The sequence below is a fragment of the Vombatus ursinus genome, unplaced genomic scaffold (assembly GCF_900497805.2).
Source record: "Vombatus ursinus unplaced genomic scaffold, bare-nosed wombat genome assembly UNPS02014810.1, whole genome shotgun sequence".
Lineage (NCBI taxonomy): Eukaryota > Metazoa > Chordata > Mammalia > Diprotodontia > Vombatidae > Vombatus > Vombatus ursinus.
The window spans coordinates 17,306,293-17,334,283 of record NW_020954588.1 but is presented as its reverse complement, the minus strand read 5'-3'; the positions used below and the strand labels follow the sequence as shown (position 1 = coordinate 17,334,283).

Sequence of the window (27,991 nt, the reverse complement as noted above, 5' to 3'; positions counted from 1 at the left end):
AATCCTGTCCATGGTTTGATATATGTCCAGCATGTATCTTTTCTGAATTAGACAGCAAGATCTTGGGAGGGAAGAAGGGCCGTGACTGCTTTCAGCTTCTCACTCTAACCCCATGCAAAAACAAAACAAAACAAACCAAAAAACACACCTACTATAACCTAAGTACTCAGCATAAAAATTTCCTAGTAGTACCATGTAGGTAGGTGGCCACAGAAAATCTAACCTTTGAGTAAACCAGAGAGGTTGTTGGAACCTGGAAGAGGTTTTGAGGTTGTTGGGGAGGGGGGAGTTGGGGGGTAGCATCCCCTGCATTGTGGTTAGTATAAAGCTATGGTCTTTTGACATTACCTGAGTATGTGACTTCAGTACTTTTTAATAAGGCAAGCTGCCTAAATAGCTAAACATTTAACAAAAATTCTGTCTTCTTTCGGCCCAAATAATAATGATTAAAGGGATTGAATGGGTCTGGGGAAACGTTTACGTATTCCGTCCATAACCATACAGACACCCTCTAAGGGTGGGGTGGATCACCTGGACAGATTCGTCTGACAGAGCACTGGGTCACGGTGGCCTCTGGCTAGGCGTCCACACGAGCCTGCAGCGAGTGCCCAGAACTCTGGGGCTGCTAGGGGCTGGGAGAAGTTTCAAGATCTCAGCCCGCCCTCCCTCCTCCCAGTCCGGAGGAGCCAGCCTCTGATTGGATGATCTTCTTTTCAACTGATTCTAATCGGCTTGTCCTGCAGGGGTAGGGAAAACAGCCGGGCAGTGTCTGGGGAAAACCTCAAGCCTCAGCCGAAGGCTTAAAACGTGGAAGTTTTTTGTTCTTAGAGACTCTTCCTTTTGCCGGGACGACCGCGGAGAGGGGAAGCCGATCTCCGATTGGGCAGTGTGGACAGCCGCGGCTGCATTGGGTGAGTTTATTTGAGGAAGTTGTGAAAAGTTTTCTTGCTTTCTTCTGGAAGGCTTCTGGCGCTGGAGGAGCCTGGGGCTGGTTTGGCTTGCTGAGGTTCCGCTGGGTTAGAAATAGCCCCGCGCTCGGTGGGGGAAGGAGCCCAACCCCAAACAGCAGCCGCGGGAAAGTCCATAGCCTGCTCTTCCGTCGTCCAGGTCCCGGGTCCTCTTAGTGAGGCCGCTGCCTCGCCCCTGCCCAGCCCCAGATGCTCCCAAGGGAGATGTCCTGGACAGGCGCCTGGGACTGGCCACGGGAGCTAGGCGGCTGTGGGTACCCCAGCAGTGCACCTTGGCTCATTCACCTAGGGAGGCGAGCTCCTCTGGCCAGAATATGGCTTTGTCCCCTTTTTTGATCATCTCTGCTCCGCGGCCTTTAACCCTTTGTGCTCTTCCATGTCTTCTGAAAAAGCACAAACACTCTCTGGCCCAGAAGGGGCGGGGGGGGGGGGCGCTGCGGGGCTCAGGGCGGGAGATCTGGAGTTGTGGCGGTTTTCAGGAGAAAACAGAGCCCATATTTATGAAGTCCCTGTAGGGTTTGCCACACACCCCCACCTCCAGACGTCGCGAGCCCCCTTACCTTCCTCCCCACCACTGGCTCTCCCCAGCCCGTCCCCCGCCCTCTCTTCAGCCCACTCCCCTCCTCTCCAACTCACTCTCCTCCTCCCCCGCCCAGCCCACTCTCCCCTTTACCCCCCTTCCTACGTCTCACTCTGGGTGTCCGGCTCATTCCTACTCCTTCCACCCCACTCGCCCCCCTCCCCCTCTCTCCAGCTCATGCCCCTTGTCTCTGGCCGCTCCCCTGGCCCTCGCCCGCTAGCCCTCTAGGCCGTTTGCTCAGCCCTACTTTCCCGATAGACATAGGGGAAAGAGGTAGGGGCCGGACGGCTAACTGGGACTCTGGCCAAAAGTAGTGAATTTGTCCTGCCCGTGCAGCCCCACGCGGCCGAGGTCCTAGTAGACTGGGCGGGGCTGGGAGGGCTGCAGCCGGCCCGGTAGGGCCGCTTGTAAGGGGAAGAGCTGGTTGGGATGAGCCCTGGAGAGGACCTGGCCTGGGAACCGGAAGGCTTTAAGGCTCAAAACGTGTTAGTTTGGGTTTGGTTTTTGGGGGGGAGGGAGGCAGCGGCTACAGCCACGGCGTCTCTTCCTTCCCTTGGGCAGCTTGGCCACCCGCTCCAGAGCCCACCCCGCTCCATTCCCCCAAACCTGCTCAGCTTCCTCTTGTTTGCTCCTTCTGGCTCGGGAATGGGCCAGCCTGTGGCTGCGTCTCCTGGGTGACCTCCACCCCCACCCCCGACCCAGCGATGGCCACCCGGGGGACCCGGGGCGAGGCTGGGCCGCTTGCGATTGGCATGGCCCCTTATCTGGGCTCCTCGGGCCTGGGCAGCCACTGCAGTTCGAGTCTAAAGCTTGGCCTTAGGAATCCCAACAATATTTGGGGGGGTACAATGAGAGAAGAACGCAAGCCTCCTGCTCTGGCCCCACTTTGCTCCAGGGTCCCAATCCATCTGGTTGCTATGTCTCTAGTTTTCAGGAAAGAATTGGTATACAAATTCTTCATAAGGAGGTAGGGAAGCTGTTCCCACACGCCCCCTCCCCCAGTCTCTCAGGTATTGATAGGAAAAGTCGGGTATTCGAACCAGGATGGTGCAAAACAGAGACCTCAGAGTGAGAAAACCCTGCCATGGTGGTGGTGGTCACTCCCCAGGTCCTGATCAAATATTCTTATACCCCGATGCTGAGGTGTCTTAATTGTTTCTTCGGACTTCGTCCAGGTGATGCATTAACTTCAGTCTTCGGGTTCAAAAATTGAGAGTCCCCGTGTCTGAGAAGTACTCATTTACTGTGTGAGGTAATGTGATGGGAGTGGTACCCTCGAAAAGGGTGATGAGGTACTTTTCTGAAATAGTATCCCTGAATATTGGATTGTCTAATTGATCACAGCTCTACAGAGAGGATGAGTATAATGGACCATTAAAGTACAGTTTTCAGGGAGAAAATATGTAGGTGGTTTTTATCTTGTTAGCCTTTCTTCACAAGAAGAAAAAGAGGGAGCCCTTTAAGTCAACCATTTAAAAACATCAAGAAAAATTTTAAGGTGAAATATTTCCCTGCAATAATCCTGTCACTTCTAATACTGCATTAGCACAACGTTGAAAAGGGCCCAGTTTTGTTGCATCTGGGCCAGAAGAGGCAATGCACTCAGATGTATTCCTTGCAGAAATTTTTTTCATTATCTCTCTAAATATATCTGCCATAATTGAGGCATCAGTTTTTGAAAAGGCCCTAACTCTGTGGAATTAAAAGAAGTAGGTCAACCCCTCTGGCACAATTGTACTTGTCAATGCAAACATCTTTTCAAAAAATGCATATGTACTCCTGGTCACCATGAGGGTAAGGGGGATGCCTAAGTCTTCCATTTCTTTTCCCTCATCTCCTTTATTTCCATCCAGAATGGTTCTGCAGGTCAATGAAAAGTGTGTTAATAGACCTTTCCTCACTTCCAAAGTTAATCGTTGGATTTATACCCTTCTGGGGAGGATCTTCTCAGTGCCCCTTTCCCTTCTGACAGATGTGGTGGCATTCTGAATTACTGACATTTACAAATAGCACTTGACTGTGTTCCTCCAACCCACACAAGGCATTGTAGTTATTTAATGTGTGAATTCCAAGTATACACAAGCCCTTCATGGGGCTGATAAACAGCATACATCTTAGAGATCATTCATTTCGACTTCCTCATTTTTCAGATGGGGAAGCTGAGGCCCTGACAGGTTAAAGTGATCGAAATTCTAACCCACTTCCTCTCACCCCAAATATAGTGATCCTCTTTACTACATTGCCTAGAGCAGAAGTTCTTAAATTTTTGTGTTACACCCCTTCAAAAGTTTGGTGAAAGTCTATGGAGTCCTTCTCCTAATGTTTTTAAATGCATAGATTACAAAGGAAAACAATTATAATGAAGTACAGTTACCAAAATTTAAAAAAATTCATGGACCCCCCAGAAATCTATCTGTATACCCCACTTGGGGTGTCTGTGAACTGCAGATTAAGAACTTCTGACCTAGAGAACAGATGACTGGCTGCACAGTTAGGCCACCTACCTATGCTTAAGGTTCCTTATTTATATGGAGGACGTACTGAAGATATGTGTGGAAGCACCTGAAAAAAAAATGCTTTGCACGAATGTAAACTATAATAGGTTATTTTTAGTTTGACCCAAGGTTAATAGTTATAAGCCTAGTAAGAAATATTCACATGTTTTTCATTCATTAAAGTTTCAGGAGCTTAAAGTAAAAATAATTGACTTTCTAATTTTTATTTTTCGCTAAAGTGAACACTGTAAAATTGAAAATATTTGTTACCCAAAACAAATTGTGAACGCAGAGGCTTAAGGTTATCAATGACCAATAAATGATGAGATTTTACACCTTAAGGACAGGGTTAATGGACATTAGTGACCAATAAATGATGGAATTTTACAAGTGAAATCTGTATATATAAGCTTCTGGAATTAGGGTTCCACATGGAGTTACCTTATTCTATTTAGTTCTTACTCATTTATTTTATTTTATTTTATTTTTGCTGTCATGATTTTTATTATGTTGCTGCCTGTAGTGGTAAATTGAGTTCCTTATCCAGAAAAATTCTACATAGAGGTTGTATTTTCAACCTAAAATATCCCAAATAAATAAAAATTATGATACTCTTATGAAACTCTTGTCAAAATGGTAATAGCTAGAATTATTTTATAGTAACAATTCAAGTGGTGCTATTTTAACAGAAAAATAATGACTGACTTTCTAATGTACGAATATATAAGCCTCTACTACAGTAGTTCATGGGTTAGGAAATGAGTCACTTTTTAAAACAGGCTGCCATCCCCTTGAACACAGTCCTAACACTTGGTTTTCAGGATAGAATGTGGGAACAATTGAACCATAAACTATATAATTAAACATGGCAGAGAGGGATTGACAAAATTCAGTTAGAAAACTAGCTGCCCACTGCCTTTCAAAGAGAAGAAAATGCACACACTCTATCTGATAACCTGGTGGATTCTGAGTGAATGGTTTTGTACCTTGCATTTGTCATACTCAATACTCAGCTAGATTGGGATCATAATGCATCCCTGTGGGCCCATCCTGTGTGCCTCGCGTCCGGGACCACCCAGTGTACTGGGGCCCTCCCTTGCATTCTCCTGACATCCCAGGTACTCTCCAGTCTATCTCTTCTTTCGATTCTACTTTGCTTGATGACTCTTGTTCTGTGCAGCCTCGCATTGGTTGTGTGTTATAATCAGCTCCACCCACTCTGCCCCTCTCTTCTTTGCCTTTTGTGGGATAGTCCTTGCAAATTCTTTGTAAAATGTTGCGTGCCATGCCTTATTACCATACAGCAACTCTGACATCTGATAGATGGATCAGAAACATTTCAGAACTGAAAAGGGACCTTCAAGGTCATGGGTCTGACCCCGCCATTTTACAGATGGGAAAGTAGAACTAGAAGGTGGGCTTCCTGTGGCCCAGTCTGGTGCCCTGTGTACTAGATGCTGTGTCCATCACGTTTTTTGGGCTCTGGCTGTGGCTTCCATAAAGCAGGGCACCCAGCCCTCTTCTCTCCTACCTCTCGCAATTATTGTGAGGATGTGTTCTCATTTTAGGTGACCATGTTTTGACAAACACATAGCAAACCACAGAATTTTTAATTGGAAAGGACTTCAGTCCTTTATATCAGATAGCCTGACGTATTTGTCATAACCTTGAGTTTTCAAGGAAAAATGAGATAATATTTTGTCAAATGCACAGTCATCCTGGGAGGCAGGAGGAAAGAAAGCTGTGTGCCCTGATTCATGGAGAATAAAGTCAGAAAGCAGAGATGATGGTAAGCCTGACATCAAGAGTACAGGGTGGGGAAGCAGGAAACCAGGCTTTTGTGCTGCTCTCCCTCAATTTTTCCATCTGTAAAATGACCAGATTTGACTGTACAATCTTGCTAGCCCTTTATAATCCTGGGACGTACCTCTGCCGTCCTTGACTCAATCTAGAACCTTAACTTCCTTGAACTTAATCTAGAACCTAAAGTTAGACATTCCTCTATTTCAAGGGTTCTTGACCAATTTTTGTCATGTTCCCCCTTCGGCAGTCTTGGGAAACCTATGAACCCCTTCTCAGTCATGTTTTTAAATGCTTAAGATAAAGTACATATAATTACAAAGGAAACCAATTATATTGAAAGTTATATAATATATATTTATCTTTTTTAAAAACAAGTTTATAGCTGTCATGTTAAGAACCTATACCTTTCACTAAGGAATATTTGACTTGCTATAGAAGACATAAGCGTCACATGAAAACAAATTATGATACTTGGGTGAGATTTGAATTTTCAGTAATTTAGCAAATCAGTTTCCAGTTAGCCTAGTCTGCAGAAAATCATTTAGGGGAAAGGAGAAAGATCTAGTGACGTGTAGCCTACAAATGTATTCATTCTAAAATGGAAAAAGACACTAGGAAAACTGGTTTTAAAAAATGCTTAGCCCCTAAAATGTATCAGAGAATTTTAGCACTGAAATCATCCAGTCCTTTCAAGTTTCTAGGTTACCAAGGCTAGCTAGGTTAATGACGTGCTAAGCTCCCACAACTACTCCAGGAGAGCAGGTCTGACAAACGAGTTCTCGGCTCCTGTTTTCGAGCACTTAGCACAAGACCATAAAAATCCCTATGTTCTGTGGAGTGGCCTTTGACACTAGCTCCAAATTTTCTCGAGGTCAGAAATGTCCTCTAAGAAAGCCGGTTAGTTGTAGGAGGTTTGCTTGTTTCTTCCCCAGTGGCTTGTTCACGGTTACCAGTGGGAAGGCTTTGCTGTCTTCCACAGCTTTCTCTAGTCTCCTATAGCTAACTCATGGATTTCAGCCATTAAGTAAAATCAGCCCAAAGGTCTGCAGCTCTCAGGGCCTAGTTCAACTTAAATGTTTAGACGACAACACGGCTTGTTTCAACTTGATTAAAATTCTGCTGAAATGCTTGTCAGACAAATCTCCTGTTCTGTTATGTCACAAAGTCATTTGTGAAAAACTATCCATCTGAGATCAGCAAACTGGGACAACGGTTTTTAGGCTCCAATTACTACTAATATGATTAAAACAGAGATGGTTTTAGAAAGGGGAAAAAACCTAATTTGGATATCTAAGTAGAGAGAGAGAGAGAGAGAGAGTGAGTGAGTGTATATGTGTGTATGTGTGCGAGCATGCGCATGGGTGCTACCAATATACAGATAATGAAGAAAAGGAAAAAGAATATTTCATTAATGTTTCTGGCTATAAAATTGTTGAGCTGACTTCACTGATTTACAGAAGAAGGTCAAACAAACTCAAGTTGAATTTTGGGGTAGAGCTTCCTGGCATCAGCTCATCAAATGAGAAGAGCACCTTGTGTTGTTACTTATTGTCTCTGCCGCACATATGAAATATACAAAAAGTTAGAAAGAAAGAAGAAAAACCCATTTTGGGATGGTATCTCAGAGGCCACCATCCGTTAAGTCAGTCCTGAACAGGGAAGCATCTCCCATCCCCCAGATCCCAACAAATGGGAGTGTATTTAGCCCAACAGACTTAGATTGGAGTTGGCAGGCCTGAAAAATTACCCTTTGGAGCCAGAATGGAAACAAACAGTTCACTACTTGCCAAAGCCACAAACACCATCCTGGTATGCTAACATCCCTAAATATAATTAGCAGGCATCTCCACAATAAACTACCAGATTAAGCTCACTTTTGGGTAGCCTACAAGGCACCATCCTAATTCTTTGATTATCCTTTGAGGCTAAGTATCTAATGGAATGATTCCTACTTCAGTATATGTGGTGGGCTCAGGGCCAGGTTTATTTAGTTAGTAAGGACCTAGAGGAATTTAGTATTTCCTTATACTTGGGGGAGAGCATCCAGTGTCAGCCACAAAAAAGTCATTTAGATTTTGCCTAGAAAATGGCCCTACCCTTTTTCAGTGTTATAGTGTAGACTGTGACAAAGTTTGTGCCCATGTGCTGACAGTGGCTTAAGTTTAGAAGACCTTAAATTTAAAGTAAAACCTTGATCAAGTGACAAAATCTTAATGGATGGGTGCGTGTGTGTGTGTGTGTGTGTGTGTGTGTGTGTGTGTGTGTGTATGACCAAATGTGTGTATTTGACTTTCCACATGAAATAAGGCTGAGTGATTAAAGTGAGTGCCATGATAAGGATGGTTGCAGAAAAAGTCTTTCCTGATGCTTGCCCCTTGTTAGGGGGAAGGTTTGGGGCAGGAGGAGGCAAGGGAATTGGCTTTCCCAGAAGAGCTCTAGAAGGTTATCCTGAGGTAGAAAGGCATTTGGGGGGGCTCTTCTGGGTCCAGAAGGTATAGCCTAATGGCAGAGACTCAGAACTAGGTTTTCTGAGAGATGATGTGCTTTTCAGTTTCGAGTCTCAAAAACCCTACCTAAATTGTGGCAGGGTTATATATATCTGCCACTCACCAGGCTGGAACCACTGGTCCTTGAAGTATCACAGTAAGACTAGGGGATGGAGATTTTTAAGGCTAGGAATATCATTTTCCCTCCTTTTGATGTCCCTCATCCAGGATATAGTGTAACAAATATAATTACTTTTCTCTGTCTAGAGAGAAACTCACTTTGCTTCCCTGTTGTATTGGGAAACAAAGGTGCTGCTACTGGGTGGAGTTAGCAGAAGAGAAAGGAAGTGGATTCATAAATAATATCTATACTAAAGCAAATTCAAAATAGTTATGGATAGATAATTCCCTATAAAGCCCACTTGTGAAATACCCTGTAGAACCACACCAAGATTTCATGAAACATAGCGGGGTAAGGAAGAAACCACCTGGCTTAAGTGACCTTTGAAACAACTATGACTTTTAAATAATGCAAACATTTTTGTTACAGCAAAGTATTCTCCCATCTTCATTCTCAGGTGGTATTATTTGCTCCCAAGTTGTCTAAAGATTTTTGTCTGCTATTTCCAAGCCTTGTAATAGCTCAGATATGAAAAATGCAGTTACATTATGGTTAGGGAGTCTGACATTATTTATAGATTAAATATGATTTATGTAAATTGATACTTGTTCTTTGCCGGTGCTACATAAAACATTAGATCCTTAATTTATTTTTTATTATGCACCTGAATTAGGAAATCTACTTTGTATCAACATTTTTCTGTCTCCCATCATGTTCTGTAATATTAAAAACTTTTCCTGAAAACATCAGCAGCCATTTCAGAGGCTGGTTCTTTTTCTCTGCCCTCCCCCAGCTTGCCAAAGAGGCTGCTACCCATGTCCTTATCCCTTAAAACATACTGTATAATCCCCATTTCCCACCGGCTTTCTGTTCCTCCCTCCTTTTGCTTCTCCATTTCTTCTGGTATCTTCTACGACATGGAACAAGAACCCTCCTTTTAGGAAGTGCCTAAACTATACAGTTAAGAGAAACCCACAAAAGCAGTTTTTCTACTAATGCAGCGTGGAAAGTGGAGTTTGGAGCAGACAAAAGGCAGTAAGAAAAGCAGAAAAGTCTGTGATCCCAGAAAGAGAGACTGTGACCTAAGAAACCAAGGGGAGTCAGTATCAACAGTAGTGGCTTCAGACACTGGAAGAGATTCTGGGGCTCCTTCTCTCATGATGGGAACCCACTGAAGAGCTTCACCACTGAAGAGCCCTGAGGGGAAGGAAGATCATGGTGGAGAGACGGGATAGAGATTTCCCATTTTAAGCTGTTAACCTGGAGCCAGCAAATCTCTAGTTTATCATTCCTGTATTCTTTTAACTTTACCATTTGCTTCTGAAACACTGGTCTTTATTGTAGATATTTAGTTTAATAAAGAATGGATGAGAAAAAGAGTAGAGTGAAGGTGAAAAATACCTGGGACATGGAAAGAGATGGAAAGAAGCTGTGATGGGCATTGTTAAATTTTCTCTCCAATATTCCTACGCAGAATTAAGAAAGTGCTTGTACCATCAGGCTAGAAAGAACAGGACTGCTTTGGAATGAAAAGCCGGACCCATCTCATTACTTGATAGGCAGTCATGCTCTCTATGGCTCCCAGATTTCCTTGATGAGCGTATTCCCTCCAGCTGTCCAGATTGCAGCCTGGCCATAGCTTCTCCTCCCGTTTCACTTTTGCTATGCCATCCCAGAAATCCTCCATAGAGCCCCATCCAATGTCCTGTAGGCCATACTCTGATTCTCAGCACACTATCTTTTCTGGGGGGGACACTCAGGTACTCAGGCACTCCATCTCTTCACTCTCATTCTTGCCAAGACCACTACCCCACCCTTTTTTATTCTTATGTGATTTTTGGCAGAGATATTGGGGTGGTTTGTTATTTCCTTCTCCAGCTCATTTGACAGATGAGGAAACTGAGGCAAATGGGGGTAAGTGACTTGCCCAGGGTCACACAGCTAGTAAGTGTCTGAGGCCAAATTTGAACTCGGAGAAGAGTCTTCTTGACTCCAGGCCCGGCACTATATCTGCTGTACCACCTGGCTGATATAAATAAATAAATGAATGAATAAATGGATGAATAAATATACACACACATGCGTACACACATACACATAGACACACATAAATACACATATGCATGTATATGTAGGTATGTGTGTATATACATGTGTGTATATATATCAGCATAGCAGGTATCTTTATATGCTGTGTTTGCCCAATTCATTGTTGACAATATGCTGCAGCCCATCTGGAAAAGATGTGTTGACACTCTGTAACAAGCTGTTTTCTTCTATGACAGTGGTACCACTCCATTTGGACGCTATCATCTCAGTCCCGGATGAGCTGTACAAAGAAGTAGGAATGGCCACAAAGGGAACCTGGACCAGATCAAGCGTGCCCAAAGGGAGTCTGTGCTGGAGGTGACACCATGTCAAGGGTGTTGAGGGATCCATTTTCAAGAACTGAAAGGAGAAAATACCCAACGCCTGGGAAGAGACACAGACGGTATTGTGACCAGCCTGTCGCTCCTTTATGCCTCTTCCCCTTCCTAATTCCTTGTTGGTGCTTGGGTGTTGCAGGTTTCCCCATGTATCTCTCCACTGTCTTTGGGGTAATCCTTTATTTCAGTTCTTTGGAGACCGTAGTGTGCCAGTCTAATGGAGGACATTGGAATAAAACGCGTGTATTCTAGTGCCAGGCCAGTTATTGACGCCCATCCGTTGTCCCTTGTTCTGACCATGTAATGGCTCACCTCCTTTTCTGGTCTTGGGTGTCTTTGAGGTCTTTTAAAGCCACGTTCTTGATTGCTGGATGCCATCAGTGATGAGTGTTGTAGCCTTCTGCCCATGCCCTCAAACTCTCCATGTTGCCCTTAGGGTCACATCAAGATTACATTCTTTTAACTGGTGGCCATGTAACATCACCACAAGAATGTGTTTTTAAAAAGAAAGGGAGGCAGATGGGATTGGGGCATTGTTGGCAGGCCTCCAAACAGTTGAAATTGCTGTAGAATTTTCCTAGTCAGTCCTGAACCCAGCTCATTGTCTTTCTATAATGCAGCCTGACTCAGAACTATGCCTCCCACTGGGTGCCCTAATCCTGGCAATATAAAGGCTTCAGCCTCTTGTGTTTTCCCCGGGGTAGATTTCTAGGCTGATGATGGCTAGAGGGGCTGTGAGTCTCAGTGTATTCAACGCCTCCACCAATAAAAGCCACTGCCCTCCCCGGGACACTTTTTTTTTGTGTTTGTCTTACACAAGTTGCTGTACCTACTGGAGAGCCACACTGTTAGAAAGGAATCTTCACCCTGGAACCCCTACTGCCCCAACCTTCCAGCATCCCAACATATCCTGAGTTTGGGAATGGGCTATGTGTAAGTGGGTGAAAAGGATCTTCCAAATCTATAACCTGAACAGAAAAGATGTGTGTACTCACTGGGGGCTGGGGAATGGAGGGAAGGGGAAGCAAAGAACCTATGGCAGGAAACAGAAATGTAGCAGGTAAGAATGGAAATTGTAGTTCCCATGATGCTTACTGATAGGACTTTCCTAAGTCTTGTCCCTCTAGTTCTAGGGTGAAGAATTTAGAGCCTGTTTGATCAATCAGTAGGCATTTATGAAATGCTTATGGCGCCAGGCACTAGGAAAATCAAAACCAGGGCCTGACCACAGGGGGCTTATGTCTGAATGGAGGAAAGAACATATACATCCAAGGCAGAGTAGCTGGATAGTAGTCTCAATGAGGAAGTCTCCTAGCAGCTGGGGGTCAGGGGTGAGGTGGGGGACACAGAAAAAGCCTTCTGCCTGACTGGAACTGAGTCTGGAAGGAAGCCAGGAATTCTAAGACGTAGAGGTGAAGAGGAAGAAATCTCTGGGCCAAGGCAGAGGTACTGGGAGTTTGTATGGAGTAAACAGCAACAACAAAAATATTCTTGTATACATCACATCCTGGAAGGGGGTGTGGCTTTTGTACAATCTTATTTGCTTACTAGGCCCGAAGTTGTGTGAGCCAACCAACATTTAATACCTTTTTGTAAAATGGGAGCAGTTGGGCTATATAAGGAAGGGTAACCTAATATGCAGGCTAAAGAAAATGGGTGTAAACGAAATTAGGTTGTCCTTTAATTCAGTAAACATTCTTTCAGAGAATAGAAATCCCTCCTATCTATCAGAAGATTACGAAATACTGCAGTAGTATGGAGGAACATTGTAAAATCCCTTTCCTCAGAAATTAGAAAAAAACAAAACAAAACACGGACAGGCTAGAATGCTAAAGTCTTTTAGATTTTTCAGGGATAATAGTACATATCATCGCCCTATGCTACCCTCACACTTTAATCTTAAAAAAATAAAATCTATTAGACCAAGTAGAAGCAAAAAAGGTAAGAAGGCCTGAATTAAGGTGGTAGCAGAGTGAGAAGAGAAAAAAAGATGTTATAGAGATTATGCAGGTTGACTCTACTTTATAACATGGCACCTCATTGGAGATGGGGATGAAGATGAAGGCAAGGAAAGATGCTGATGATTGGAAGGATTCTAGTGCCATCTTTTCAATTCAGAAAATTTTAAGTGCCAGCTGCATGCAAAGCACAATACTGGGCACTGGAGATCTATAGACAAAAAAATTCACAGTCTCTGCCCCCAAGCACTTACTTTATACTGGAGAGAATACAACATGGACATGATTAAGTGTGATTTGAGGTGGATGGTTGAGAAGAGAGCAGTATTCTAGAAAAATTTGGAATGAGAGGAAAGAATACCTTCAGGGGATAAAATCAGGGGAGGAGTCATTAGGATGTCTTGACTGTCATGCTAAGGGGTCTGCTTTATTCTCTAGGCAGCAAGGAGCTGCTGAAGGTTTTGAGCAGAAGCGACATGGTCAGACCTATGTTGTAAACCAATGATTTGGACATGGTAGGAAGGATGGATGGGGAAACCAGTTAAACTGTTATGACTGAAATAGGGGAAGCTGGGATGAGGAACAGGTTTTAGGAGAAAGTGGATGACAGTCTCTGTTTTGGACATGCTAAGTTTTAAGCTGCCCATGGCGGAGTTATAACTAGTATTTTTCCTACTAAAGGGAAGGGGAAGAAAAGATATCTTCAGAGGGATAGGAGCAGCAGGAAGAGACAGAAACAGTTGGGCAGGGGATGTGAGAGGGGAGAAGAGCTTACCCCTGGAGAACTTCTGGTAGCTTCCTATTTTTATTCATTATTCTTGTCAAGTAGTGTAATTAAGAGTGTAGGTGACTGGGTCTCCTTCCTTCCACTATCACCATCCCTTTCCCACAAACAGATGTGATCTTGGGGCACCCACCTTTCCCTGATGCCAATGGTAGGTGAGGCTTTGCCCCAGGCAGAGGCCCGGTTGCCATGTCCTAGTTATAGTGCTGGCCAATAGGACATCCAGATGGAAATTTTTGTTCACAAGGCAGTTAGAGATGAGATCAAGGAAGGATAAATAGATTTGAGAGTCATTTACATAGAAGGGATAACTACAGCCATGGAAATAGATCAGATTACATTAAGTGGAAGAAAAAGCACAAAAGATAATAAATCAAAGGTCTGTTCACTCCCTAATTGCCAATAACATAAAGCAAAAGCTTTCAAAAGATTTGAAGAACCAGCCCACACACTAAGGTCTTGAGAAGTGCTTTACATCTATCTCTTCTTGTCTAAATAGTCTGATGACTACCCTCTTCAAAGCCCTTCAGCTGAAAGGACACAGACTTTTACAGCTGGCTTTTCTCGCTGAGATTTTATCTTGCCTAACAATACCATAATCAGTCTCCTCAACAGCTAACTCATTACCTGCCAGCGGGTTCTACAGTGGAGGAAACTGAGGCCCAGTGAAGTGACTTGCCCAAAGTCAGTAAGGGCATAGCTGAGAGTCTAACCCAGGTCCACCGACTCAAAAGCCACATAATGCTACAGCCTCTCTCTGGATCACACCCCCAGCTCCTGCCTTCCTAGCAATCCTCCTCCTGCTCCCTCTTTCCCCTCCCCCTCCCCTTCATCTGCAACATGGTGACATCATCTGCTCTCATGGGGTCAAGTGTCAGCCCTCAGCCAATGATTCCCAAATCTATGCATCCAGCACAAATCCAGCTCATCGTTATTGGCACTAGGTTGTCCCGAGGAAGACACTTTATGAACGTTAAAGCACGATATCAGGGGTTCTTCACCTTTTTGTGAGTCACGGACCCCCTGGGCAGTCTGGTGAAGCATCTAGACCCTTCTCAGAATGAAATTCGTTGCCTATATTCATAATCGAAAGCAAGGGTGAGTGACTTAATGAAACTAAATTTTAGTTAAAAGTAAGTGAAACTAAAGGAGCTATTTTTTTCCATCCAAATTTGTGGACCCCTTGGAGGTCCACAGATCCCAGGTTAAGAACCCCTGTACTATATAAATATGAGTGTGTGTGTGGGGGGGCGGTAATGGCACTTTAGGAACAGGTATTTAAATCATCCTTCAGCAGAAAACTGGAGACTACGTTCTTATCCATGGTTTTACTTGACATATATGCCAGCCTTAAACAATTTTTCATATGCATGGATATTTTAAATACAGATTCACACCTATGCTCCAAGGCACCAAACAGCTCTCCTTGGCAAAAATAGCTACTCTCCCACTGACAGTACTTAAGGACGATGGAGAATATATTAATTTATTGATGTATTCAGTATTTTCCTTGGCTTCATCAAACATCTGTTGAACTTTTACTCTGTGAGCACTATGAGCAGGAGAAACAAGATTAATTCCAAGTCGAGGATGGACACCCATGCCATGTGTATTTCAGAGATCCTCAGGGTGGGGTGGCTCTTTATTCATTCACTCAACAATCCGACAAACTTGTTGGATGGGTGTGAGCTTACGTCAGGGAAGGGTCTGTTTCTCGTTCTGACCTGTGCCTCGCTGCTAACAGAGGCACTGGGAAAAATCCAGTCAGTGACCAACAGTGCATGTCTGATGTTGGGCCCTGTCGTACAAACCCCAAGTTTTGAATGCTGAGTTTATTGGATTTCTTTAAGTCTCTTCGTTTGGAGCAACTCTCGGAAAAGAAGACTGACTCTGCCAAGCCTGTCTCTGGGTAACTCCTTCCCTTGCCATGGTTTCTGCCTGGTTTTGCGTCTTCTTTCTCTACTTGTTCTCCTCTTTCTCCATCCTTTTGCTGTTCAGTGTCAGCCATATCTGATTCTTTGTGAACTATTTTAGGGCTTTTTTGGCAAAGATACTGGAGTAGCTTGCCATGTCCTTCTCAGCTCATTTTACAGATGAGGAAACTGAGGCCAACAGGGTGAAGTGACTTGCCCAGGGTCACACAGCTAGTAAGTGTTTTAGGCTGGATTTGAACTCGTAAAGATGAGTCTTTCTGATTTCAGGAATGGTGCTCTATCCGCTTCACCACCTAGCTAGCTGCCCTCCATCTTTTACCTTGTGTCTATATGATACCTTAGAGTTTACAAAGCACGTTCAGAGTATCTGCTCTATCTTGACAACAACTCTGAGAGGTAGGAGGGGCAGGGATTGTTTCCATTTTGTAGCTGAGGAAACATTGGTTCTGAATTGTGAAATAATTTATCTTAAAGGTCACTCGGCTAGTTAGCAGACAGGACTTCAGCCTGGGTAACGTGCTGATTTTTTTTCAATAGTCATGAATTGCTTTTAGACACAAATAGTAACTTGAATGATTGACCTTACCATGACTCTTACGACTGTTCAGTGAGATATCAAGGGATTCAGCTGAAAATGTCACCATCCTCACCAATGCCCTATATGGCTGGCAAATGACCCATTCTCCTTTTTTTCTCTTTTGGATTAGAAAGGAGAAAGAAAATTGAGACTTAAGATTAGGTTACCTTCCAAAGAAAATAGGGGGATTTGTCTTTCATGTTTTCAGATTCTTAGAATGTTCTGTTGAAGGCAGCACCATCCTTCCAAGGATCCCAGGTTCATAACTTGGACATTATTCCTAGCTCCATACTCTTCTTGACCCATGTAGCCAGTCAGTTGCCAGACCTAGCCATTTCACCATCATCTCATGGTTCCAACCCCTCTTCTCCAGTAATGTAGCTACTGCCTTAGTTCAGATCCTCATCACCTCACCAAATTTTTTCCACAGGCTCCCAATTGGTCTTCCTGCCTCGTCTCTCACAGCCCTGATCCATCCTACACACTACTGCTAAAGTAATTTTCCTTATGTGGAAATCTGACCATGTACCTCCCCTACTTAATCAACTCCAATGGCTTCCTGTTGCCTCCAGGATCAAAAATATCTCATCCATTTAGCTTTTAAAGCCCTTCACAACCTGGCCCCTATCTTTCCAGCCTCATGGAACATTACTCTCCCTACTACAGTTTATAGTCTAACCGAACTGACTTCCTGTTCTTGATATTCAGTGCTTTATTTTCTATCTCCACACCTAGAACGCCCTTCCTCCTCACATCCATCCATGTTTAAGAAAAGGTTTAAACACCTTCTTCAGCATGAATCATCTCTTAATTCCATTACCCTCCCCCCATCCCACCTTTGCTGGTGCAATAATAACTCCTAAACTACATTGAATTTAGCTCCTTTGCACATATTTGTATTTATTCACTTAGTGTTTATGCTGTCCATTCTTACACATGTACTTGTCTCCCCCATTAGAATGTGAGATCCTGGAGAAGACGAATTGTTTCCTTCTTTGTCCTCGTATTTCCAGTGCCTTGCATGGTGCATTGAATAACCAAATACAGTAGCCACTTAATTTGTTGAGTGACTGACATAAAGTAAAATAATCTTAGAAATAGGGTCTAGCAGTTAAGAAACAAATACATCCATTTTAGCAAAATCCTTTTCTGTAGTTATTCGTAAGATAAATTTGATTTGGAAAAAAAATACAAAATGAGAGAAGACTGAACACATAGAGTAGCTCAGACCTGCGGGATATCTTCTAACACCCTTAGGATAGGTCTAGTCCTGAGTACAGTCCAAAATTCCATCTGGCAGGCCAGGATTCCTCTTGTTTGCCAAATTTTAGCCTGCTGCCCAATTCAATTCAGCAGTCATTGATTAAGTAAACACTCAAATGGCAAAGCACTGCAATGTCTTTGCCAAGAAAACCCTAAATGGGGTCGAGAAGAGTCGGCGAGATGACTGAAACCACCCAGCAACAACAATACACCAGAACACGGAGGTGGAAAAATAATGGCAGGGTCTCTGCCCCTTTTAGATACTGAGTAAAAGAGTGTAGGATAGCAGGAAGGAAGGCTGCTGAAAGTCACCATGATGCCCTTAGTTTCACAAGAATCTAGATTGCTTAAAAGAAGCTGACTGTAATGTGAAATTTCTAAACTGCAGATCTGGGAATTGTAAAGTGCATTAGAAGGCTAACCCTTTGTTAGTGTTTGAAGTTAGCTAGAATCTGAATCTATATGAAGCAAATATCCTACCCATTTTTAAAAATGTGCATATTCTCTCCTCTCGGGGCTTGATGCTAAACACAGAACTTTGCCTTTTCTTTGTATCCTCAGCTCTTAGCCCAGTGCTTGACACAAAGTAAATACCCTCTTCCCCAAAAAATCTTGTTGATTGATAAAGAAGAATTCCCATGTAAAAGGAAAAAACCCACTTCTTTTTATGCAGAATGTTTTGAGAACCTTGGATTTGAATGATCTGGGGTGAGGGAGGGGACAATGGGAAAATATTGAGGAGGGAGTGTAACCTAGAATTTAAAGCCAGCAGGGACTCTGAAATATGATGAGGCTTTTTTTTTCTCCCCAAAAAAATTTAGGATGGCATCTACCATATTTCCCTCACTCCTCTCCCATCCCCCTTTCCTGAATCTTTTAGATGATTCCCTTGGATGGCTCTAGTTCTCTCAGAGTCAATTGTTGTTAATCTTTTGTAAAAGTGGCCAGAAACTAACAGAAACATTTTGATAGAGCCCAGAAATGTTTTAAAAAGACACTTACAATCCCTCATGGAAAATAAAAATAAATTTAAAAAGCATGCTTTACAATGAAACTATATTCTTTCTTTTGAATAGACCAAATACACAAACTCAAGTTGGTCATATCCATTAAATCGTAGAATGTTATAGCTGGAAGAGGACTTAGAAATCATTTAATTAATCCTCTGTCATTTTGCAATGAAGAATTCACTTAGAATGCGTTAAACACCTACTGTGCACAAGAAAAGGAGAGAAGCCCCAAGAGGGATTAAGTGATGCAGCAGATGTGCAACTTTCCCACGGCCATCAGTTTTCCCTCCTCTACCCCAAATCTGTGTCCCATAGCTTATGTTTTCAAAGGGCTTTGAAGTCCCATCCTTTTGTTCTCTTAGTTACTGTATAAAATAAGCTGGGGATTCCCCTTCTCTCACTCACCCTCCATCCCCCAGATGAAATAGCCAAACGACCCAGAGAGGTCAGAGTTCTCCTAGGGTCGTACAATTACGTTCTGGCCCAAACTGGGAATAAAACTCATTACTGTCTCTGAGTTTCCAGTTTGCTGATGAGTCATTGGACCGCGTTGTAGTTACACAAAAGGAAGCCTGTAACAGCAGATTGTTGTGAACAATTAGTCGCTGAGTGTTGTATTCCAGGTAATGATGCTTTGTGTTCCTAAGCACCCGGCATTTTCTGTCTCTGACAGGATATCTCTACCCTCTCCTCCAGAACTTCTGGGTGTGAAAGCCTTTTTTAAAAAAATGCACATAGATTCAAATTATGAAAACTGACTTGGACTCCCAGAAAACTCAGAAGCCGTGTTGACAGTATTTTTTCAGTTTAGTTAATGAATGAGTATTTATTAATAATGTACTCTGTTCAAAGTACAAAGAAAAAAACAGTCCCTGCTCTCAGGGAGCTCGAGGGATTCTAGTAGAGGGAGACAACCCATAGAAGAGGCTTCACCTACAAGACAAACAGAAAAGACTCAGTGGTCCGTCTTGTTGGGGTGCTGAGGCAACAAGAACAGTTGTGCTCCTCATTAATGACATTTCCATTGGCAAAATCCTATCTGTTTCTGTTGTTGGAACAATATCACGGTGCTAAGGACTTTGCTGACGTGAACCCTGTTTGCTGGGCCTTCAGGCCCTGTGCCTGCTAAGGAGGTAGGACCCCACACAGGACGCTGACTGCTTTCTCCTTGGAGCGGAGAGGGACCCTGAAGCTCAGCAAATTCTCCTGCTGATTTTCCTGCTGGAGTTGAACTTTTGAGTCTAGAATTTAGTATGCCCTCATTTAGTATCACCAAAGGAAGAAGTGAACCTTTCAAAAGCTTTCCTCCTCATCGGATTAATGATGTAGTGACTATTCAAATAAACAATGGTTAACCCAAGGTGGGGTGGCCTCCAGGAGAGTGGGAGTTTTCTGTCTAAAACTTCCCAAAGTTCTAAGACTTCTCACTTCTTTTTGTGACGAGAGTGTGACACCCCCCCCCCCCACACACATACACACACTCAAACAGAATTGCCCTAAGGAGCTAGCCTCTCTTAGCATGTTATCCTGAGTACTTCAGGTTAGGAGAGAGCTATTATTAAACAGCTTCTAAAAACATTCTGAGTCAGTTTACCCAGGAGGTAATAGGATAGTTTTAAAGGTTACCTGTTAAATAATGCATTATTGAATGGAATTGGACTAGTCATCTCTTTCTAAATGGTCAGCTAATTTTTCCACTGATCCTTCCTGTTTTTCAAGGCAGTTTCTCTCAGTCCTGAATACCAGTGGTTGTGGTTAGAGTAGAGATGGCCTATGTTTTCAGTTAGGGTTCTTTTAGGAATCCCACCTGGTGAATATGCTAGTTAGAATGGAAGAGTCCCCCATCCTCTTGCCTTGTGCCTCCTATTTTTAGGCATAAAATTGAAGCTCATGGGAACTATCCAAGAGGACCCTTATGAAGCAGAAATTGGACAGCGCAGATGAAGGACGGGAACATCAACTGCTAGCCCTTTCCTTATCCAGGTGCCAGCCCGGGGAACTCGGGCAAATTTAAAGAGGAAGTAGTGGTGGTATATGTGTGCCCTATCTAGAAAGACAGACTCGGCGTAGCCTATTTGCTATGCGGACCAGATCTGTGGGCAAAGTCCCCAGAGGAAGTCAGCATTGACGTGTCGTCTTCCTGTGACTTTCTGCATTCTTGGCCTTCTCTGTGACTGCTGCTAATGAGAATGAGCATAGAGGGTGATTTCAGTCTTGAAGGGCCAAAGCCACAGAGAGAACCTACCATAGAGCCTCCTTGTCCCCACTGAGCCAAACTCTGTCCTCCTGGAGGCCAGAATGAGAAACGCCCTAGCAAATAAAGACTGGCACACAACAAACCGGAACATGTGAGGACTAGAGAGAGTCAGGGAGTGAGAGAAGGAGCCCTGGAGCTTGGGAGTCAGAAGACCAGAGTTGGGCCACCCCTCTACCTGTCTGATCTTGGGCGTGTCATTTAAACTTCCTGGGTAGCAGTTTCATCATATGTTAAGGAAGGGAGTAGGACTAGATGACCTTTAAGGGATTCTTCCGCCTCTAATTCCCACGGGGAGACCCTAGTGATCTGTCTGAGGCCAACTCACTGCCTCCCACGTCGAGGCCGGGGCCTCTGCCTGCAGGCCAGGCAGGCACTGGATGGTGGGGCTCCAGACCCGGGCCTAAGGCCCAGAGCACGTGGCAGAGTGTGGGGGACACTGCCTTGGCCACTCGGGTGGGCTTTGGGGACGAGCACCAGTGTCTGTGGAAGTACTTGGGGGGGCGCGCTGCTTTAGAAACGGACTGCCCACTGGCCTGAGGAAAGTGCTCTAAAGGGCTGTGTGAACGTGGGAGGGTGCGAGTCACTACAGAGGAGTCAGGCCAACTCCAGCAGGCTCTTTTGCCTCTACCCAAAAGCCCCCTCCCTGCCTTTGCCCTGCACCCACCCCCAGAAGCTGAGCGGGACCCCTCTGAGGGAGGGGCGGAGAGCTCTTGTCTGTCTCCCACGAGGGGGAGGGGCGTGCAGGGCTCTGGGAAGCGGAGGGCGAGGGGCTGCGCCTCCCTGTGAGGAAAGGGGTGGGGCCGGCCTCAGGGTTGGGGGAGGGGCGGCAGAACCCTCCCTACACCTAGACCTGATTGGGTGCCCCCCAAATCCTCCCCTCCAAACCAGCATTTCTCAGGAGCCTGCTGTGTGCTCAGAAGGGCATCACAGACATTATCACCGGGTCCTCATCTTACAGTTGAGAGGACGGTGGGGGGAGATTGGGACGAGGGAGGGGCACCCTCCTGCTGGGGCGGGGGCGGGGCTCGAGGCTGACTGGCGGCTCCTCCGCCCCAATCAGAGCCTTTCCTCCGCGTGGCCCCGCCCCCGCCCGGCCCCGCCTTCTCTGGGCCCGCGCCTCCATCCTGCTCTCGGCGGGAGGGTCTGTGGCTCCAAAGCCTTCCCTCCGAGCGGGGCCACCCCTGACACCCCATGGTCCCCGTTAGAGCTTGGGACGTAGAGAGAGGGAGCCCAGCCCGGCCCTTTCTTTGGGCGCTTCAGCAGACTGACCCTCAGGGAGGGCACAGGAGACCTGCCCAGGGTCACCCAGCTACCGACTGAGGAGTGGCACGGGCAGGACCTGAACCCAGGGCCTCGGCATCAGCCCTCTTTGCGCCCTGGGCCAAGCATTTAAACCAGTGACTTGTGTGACTGCGTATTTCCTTGAGCCATGTAACCCGCCTGGGGGTGGGTGGGGCAGTCACCTGTCTGTCTCTTGGCTCATTTGAGTTGTTTCTTCTCCAAAGGCCTGCCATCCATTCACCGGCTTCTACTTCTCTTTGCTCTGACAGGCCTCCTGTGAAATCCACAAGAAGGCTGCTGGGAATCACTCCTAAAATCATGAGGAGAAGTGGCTGAAGGATGCCAGTGTGGATCAATTGGGAGGGGGTCTCGGGGTCCTCCTCCTCCTCAGAGACTTCCATTCTTCTGCAGTTCTTTCAGAAGAGAGCCCCAACCTGGGGTCTAAGGACAACTAGCCAGACTATGCATTAACTACAGTGGACATCTGTTTGCAAAAACAAAGTTCAGTATTGTCCCAAGCGTCAGACAAAATGTTTTAAGGGCAGATCCTGAAGTGAAAGGAGGACTGGATGAACCTCAGAATGTTTGTGAGTGGCCGAAGAATAAAAAAATGGCAGTTTGTACATTTGTTTGCCACTTGCTTCTTACTGAGCCTCATGTTTTTTTGGGAACCCCTTGATAATCATATTATGAGCCATGTGAAGTCCTACTCTTACAGATACCTCATAAATAGCTACACCTTTGTGAACGACAGCCTGTCCCTCAGGCACAGCTTGGATAGTGTTGCTGGCTTCCAATACTTGATAAATCATAAGGAGAAATGTAGAGATCAAGATGTGCTTCTTTTGCTGTTTGTAAAGACCTCTCCCGAAAACCGCAATCGCCGGGACGCCATTCGAAAAACATGGGGCAATGACAGATACGTTCGTTCTCAGCTGAATGCCAACATTAAGACTCTCTTTGCATTAGGGAGTCCTAGTAACCCTCTGCATTCTGAGAAAGAGAGACTGCAAAACGAGCTTTTTGTAGAAGATCAAGAGTATAATGATTTAATTCAGCAAGACTTCACTGATACTTTCTACAATCTCACTCTGAAATTGCTTTTGCAGTTCAGATGGATAAACACGTACTGTGCACATGCCAAATTTGTTATGTCAGCAGACGATGACATATTTATCCACACGCCAAATCTTATTGAATACCTTCGAGGTTTAGAACAAACTGGTGTTCAGGATTTCTGGGTAGGACGAGTCCACAGAGGGTCCCCTCCCGTAAGAGATAAGAACAGCAAATACTATGTCCCATATGAAATGTACCATTGGCCTTCTTACCCGGACTATACGGCCGGAGCAGCCTATGTGATATCCAGTGATGTAGCAGCCAAGGTATACGAAGCATCACAAACACTCAATTCTAGTCTTTACATAGATGATGTGTTCATGGGTCTGTGTGCCAACAAAATGAAAATTGTCCCACAGCATCATGTATTTTTTTCTGGAGAAGGAAAAGCTCCCTATCATCCCTGCATTTATGAAAAAATGATAACATCTCATGGACACGTGCAAGACCTTCAGGACCTTTGGGAGGCAGCAACAGATTCTGAAGTCAAAACGATTTCTACAGGCTTTTTTGGCCAGATATACTGTAGGTTGGTTAAAATAATGCTTCTTTGCAAAATTAAATATGTGGACACCTATCCTTGTACAGCAGCATTTTACTAATAGTACTTGAATATTGTCTTACACGTCACTGAGCCAAACCTGAAAGAAAACCTTTCAATGTTTATCCAACTCCAGAGTGAATATTGAAAACAAATGTTTTGAAAGCTAAGCCTATCAAAATGTTTCTTTGATTTAAAAAAAATATATATATATATATATCCACTCTACAACTTGTTTTGTCGCCTAAAGTTTTAAATTCCAACTGAAGGAATTTTAAGACTTGTGAAACAAAAATAAAAATGAAGTCTTCACTTAATGCCCCATGTATTTCAAAAGTACAGAGAGTTGGGGGGTTTTTAAGGTGTTGGAACTGTATTAACTTTAACTTGGAAAAACACCATTTTAAAGAAATCTGTCATGTCCGTGTAACAGTGAAACATATCTTAAAGTAAGAGTACTTCAGGGAAGGAAAATGAACCTGGCAAATATTTATGACAGGGGAGTTGTCAATGAGGGCCCAGTAGATTTGGTCATTAAAAAAAAAGATTTAGAAGGAAAAAAGGCATGTCATTGAAATAGATATTGGCAAAATAATTTTTGTTTCACATCAATGTAGTAATAAACTCTAAATAGCATTAGACTAGTTTATAATCGAGTGGCTTTTTTCCCCTAATGCTTTATGAGAAAGGAGCATGTTTTTTGTACTGTTCTAATCTCTGCTCTTCAAAATTTAAGCATGTTTGAATTTGAATAGGAAGAAACATCACAAAAAATAGCCTGCTTGCCCACAAAATCCTTCCTTTTCTAGGGTAAAATTAGAGTATATTCTAATTTTAGTCAGCTTTTATTTTATCGACATATTTTGGATTGATACCTTAAATTCTTTTTTCAAAACAAAACTGAGTATAAAAACTATTACTAGCTTAGGAAACAGGTATTCTTTCACAGAAACAAAAAGCTTTGGGTTATTTTCAGAAGGGTTTCAAGGATTAAATTGCTATCAAAGAAAACTAGTAGAAAAATTTCAAAAGGAAAGGGTAGCTACATATAAAGTCTGTTCTATTTTTCCCATCACATTTAAATGATTTAACATCTATACATTAATCTTAAAAGGAAAAAAAATTAAGGAGGTAGTAGGAGAAATCTGTCAGTGCAAAATTATTCTAATCCATAAATTCTGTATTGGCTATATACTCTATTTCAAATTGGATGCACATTTTGATTTAATTGAACCTCACAATCTGCAGCATTAAAATCTTCCTCCTTACATCAAAACTATTGTCAATAGCGGACTTCACTTTTTCAGTATTTCAAACTAGAAAGCAAAATGGGCTCTTATTTTGATAGAAAGTTGGCAAAATTGAGACCCACAGAGAATGTAAGACTAATTCAAAGGAGTAAACGTATGATGATTACATCCTAATAGAACAAGGTATGCCTAATGTTGTACCTCAATGCTTGGTTTTTAAATAGTAGGGATAAAACTTAACATGAATCAATTTCCTGCATAATCTATTGCAAAGGTATGCACAGGTCAAAATGGCAATTCTTCAAGATGAAAACTATAGTGTAGATCCACTCTGAAGTGGTCTTAACTTATATGGCTGCAGAAAAGGCTTAATCTCGATTATTAAACTATTTCACCAATAGGATGTAGCCTGAAATAAGCAAAAATAAACTTCCCTTCTATATACCTGGCTCGTTATGTATTTAATTTAGCTGCTTACCAGCAGATAAGCCTGTTTTTTTATTCCCTAAAGTAAGGCTTGTTCACATTTCTCAGGCAGTAATTTAATTTACTTAAGCCAATGTTGAACGAAATAACATATAACAATTATAGATAAATTCCTGGTAGATTTAAATTACAGTAGGACTTTTTATATCATTAGATTTAAGTTTTCTTGCCATTTTAAATACTGCGAACGATACGTAACTTTTAATAAAGACAATTTATACTCTGTGATCACTTTTCACTAGTTGGTGATTGAGATTGATATCCCTTTGACTTTTAGATATGTGCTAGATTCATTTGTAATGTGTGGCTATTTAAATTTGCCATTGGATAAAAATATCAATGTTTCCCTGACCATTGAAATGCTCTTGTGTTTACAGCAGGTCTGTGCTTTGATTGCAGCAAGTCTGTTTAGTTAAACAGTTATTTATTTGCTTTAAAAGGACTCTCTTGTGCTTTACTGTTCGTGATTTGTTATCATTATTATTATTATTCTTGCTTCAAAATACAAATGAAACTTGTTTGAATTTAAAGGAAATATGAAGGCACTCCTTTTTAAGAATGGAGTTGCTAGAAACTTTCTTAGTCATTAGTATTTACAAATAAAAGGATTCCAACCTTTTAAAAAGGAAGGAAATAAAACCTGTTGGTGCTCCAATGCAGGGCTGTCATGGTGTGAATTTTGTCATTACTGAAATTTTAAAAATCAGCCTGGATGGTCACTTGAGTAGCAGTTTTGAGATGATTGCACACAGTGTTATTGTTGAAATTTGTTTTTACCTCTGGTCGTTTTTGTATCTTTTTCCTTATTGCTGATTTTATACAAAAATGTAAAATATTTATATTCAAACTTTGCTCTGATACTGCAAAAGAGAACTGAGGTGTGTGGTTTTTTGTTTTGTTTCATTTTGTTTTTGGTAACTCTTTCTAGCATTTCCAATAAATAATTTTAAAATTGGCATCAGGTTCTAAAGAGTTCTGAAATTCATGTCTGAACATGATTTATTTATACTGTCAACTTTGTTTAGCCCCAGAAAGCGTATGCTACACAATCTACTGTGTTTCTGTTCAAACAACCGTGACATTGAAACTAGAGAATCTTAGATGTTTTTAGAGCCAAAAGGAATAGTCCCTTATAGGAGAGGTCTAAGGTTTGTTACCTAGTTATTTACAGATCCAGGTTTCCTAACCCACACCCTGTTGTATTCTAAAGTCCTGTTGACTTTTACATTGTAAAGCTACTTTTAAACTAAGGAGTGAAATTGTATGGTTATGTGCTATATCTTAGATGATCTGGCATGCTAGAATTACCATTCAAGAAACATTTTAATTTTGGGGAGGAAATGTTCTTATCTACTGACATTTTCAGAATGTTATAATAATAATGGCTAGCATTTAAATAGCACTTTTAGATTTGCAAAATGCTTTATAAATATCTCATTTAATACTTTCAGCAACTCTGTAAGGAAAGTGCTATTATGATGCCTATTTTACAGATGATAAAACTGAAGTGGAGAGGTAAAGGGACTTGCCCAGGACTGCACAGATAGTGAATGTCTGAACAAAGTTTGAAGTCATTTGTGCTGACTCCAACATTATCCACTGGGCCTTTTGGATTCAGTCAAAGAGCCGCACTTGAGGACCTGGAGGGCCCCAGGTAGCCTCAAGGCTGCAGGTTCCCCACCCCTGGGCCCTAAAATGTTACATTGATATAACTTCTGAATACCATTTGAAAAAGTATGGTGAATATTTCCATCCCAATACACCAAGTGCATAGTACATAGGGTAGATAGAATTAATAGCTAGTCCCTGCAACCTCATGAAGCTTACAGTATCACAGGAGAAATTGTGTATAAATATGCGATAACAATAAAATTCTCAAATTCAGAAAAGAATGTGAGCATGAGAGGTACAAAGTGTTATGTGAGATCCAAGAAGAGAAAGGTAATTTTCAAAAGGGATGACAGGAAAGGCTTATCTAAGATAGAGAGGAAGAAGCACCTTGAATGATGATAAGTAAGATTTCAAAATGCAAAGATAGTGGGGAGGAGAGAAGGGTCCTAGGTTTTCAGAAAGTGCTGAAATCAAGTGGAGAGTAACACTATGAGATCAGGCTAAAAAGGTAGGGAGTTATCAGGTATAAGGCCGTGAGGGCCAAAATCATCACCCCTAACTGTAGATGATTTTGTCCTGGGTCTCCTGATGACTTCAGTTCTCATGGATCATCATCTACGCAGATGACTACCAGACCTATGTATTCAGCCCCAGTCTCTCCTAAGCTCCAGTCCTGCATCACCAACTGTCTACTGGACATTTAAAAAAAAAATCTTATTTTCAGTTCCCAATTTTCTCTCCCTTCACCCCTCCCCTATCCATTGAGAAGGCAAGAAATACGATACCCATTATACATATGAAGTTATGCAAAACATTTCCACATAGTCATGTTGTGAAAAATAAGAAAAATAAAAAGGAGGGAAAAATACCCTTCGATCTGTACTCATTGTCCATCAGTTTTCTGTCCGGAGGTAAACAACATTTTTCATCATGAGTCCTTTGGAACTGTTGTGGATCATTGTGTTGATCAGAATTACTAAGTCTTGCATAGTTCATTATAATTACAACATTGCTGTTACTGTGTACATTGTTCTGGTTCTG

The 27,991-nt window shown here is 43.0% G+C and overlaps 2 protein-coding genes across 2 annotated transcripts in view; one reads left to right on the top strand and one right to left on the bottom strand.

The window, feature by feature from the left end:
- The window catches only part of MCF2L2 (MCF.2 cell line derived transforming sequence-like 2), a 359,025-nt gene that overhangs the window by 136,014 nt on the left and 195,020 nt on the right, over positions 1-27,991 (bottom strand). The window lies entirely within an intron of this gene.
- Positions 756-26,269, top strand: B3GNT5 (UDP-GlcNAc:betaGal beta-1,3-N-acetylglucosaminyltransferase 5). Its single transcript, XM_027875877.1, has 3 exons — positions 756-911; positions 10,739-10,944; positions 22,213-26,269. The coding sequence occupies exon 3, from the start codon at positions 22,513-22,515 to the stop codon at positions 23,662-23,664; it is 1,152 nt and encodes a 383-aa protein (XP_027731678.1). The 5' UTR covers positions 756-911; positions 10,739-10,944; positions 22,213-22,512; the 3' UTR covers positions 23,665-26,269.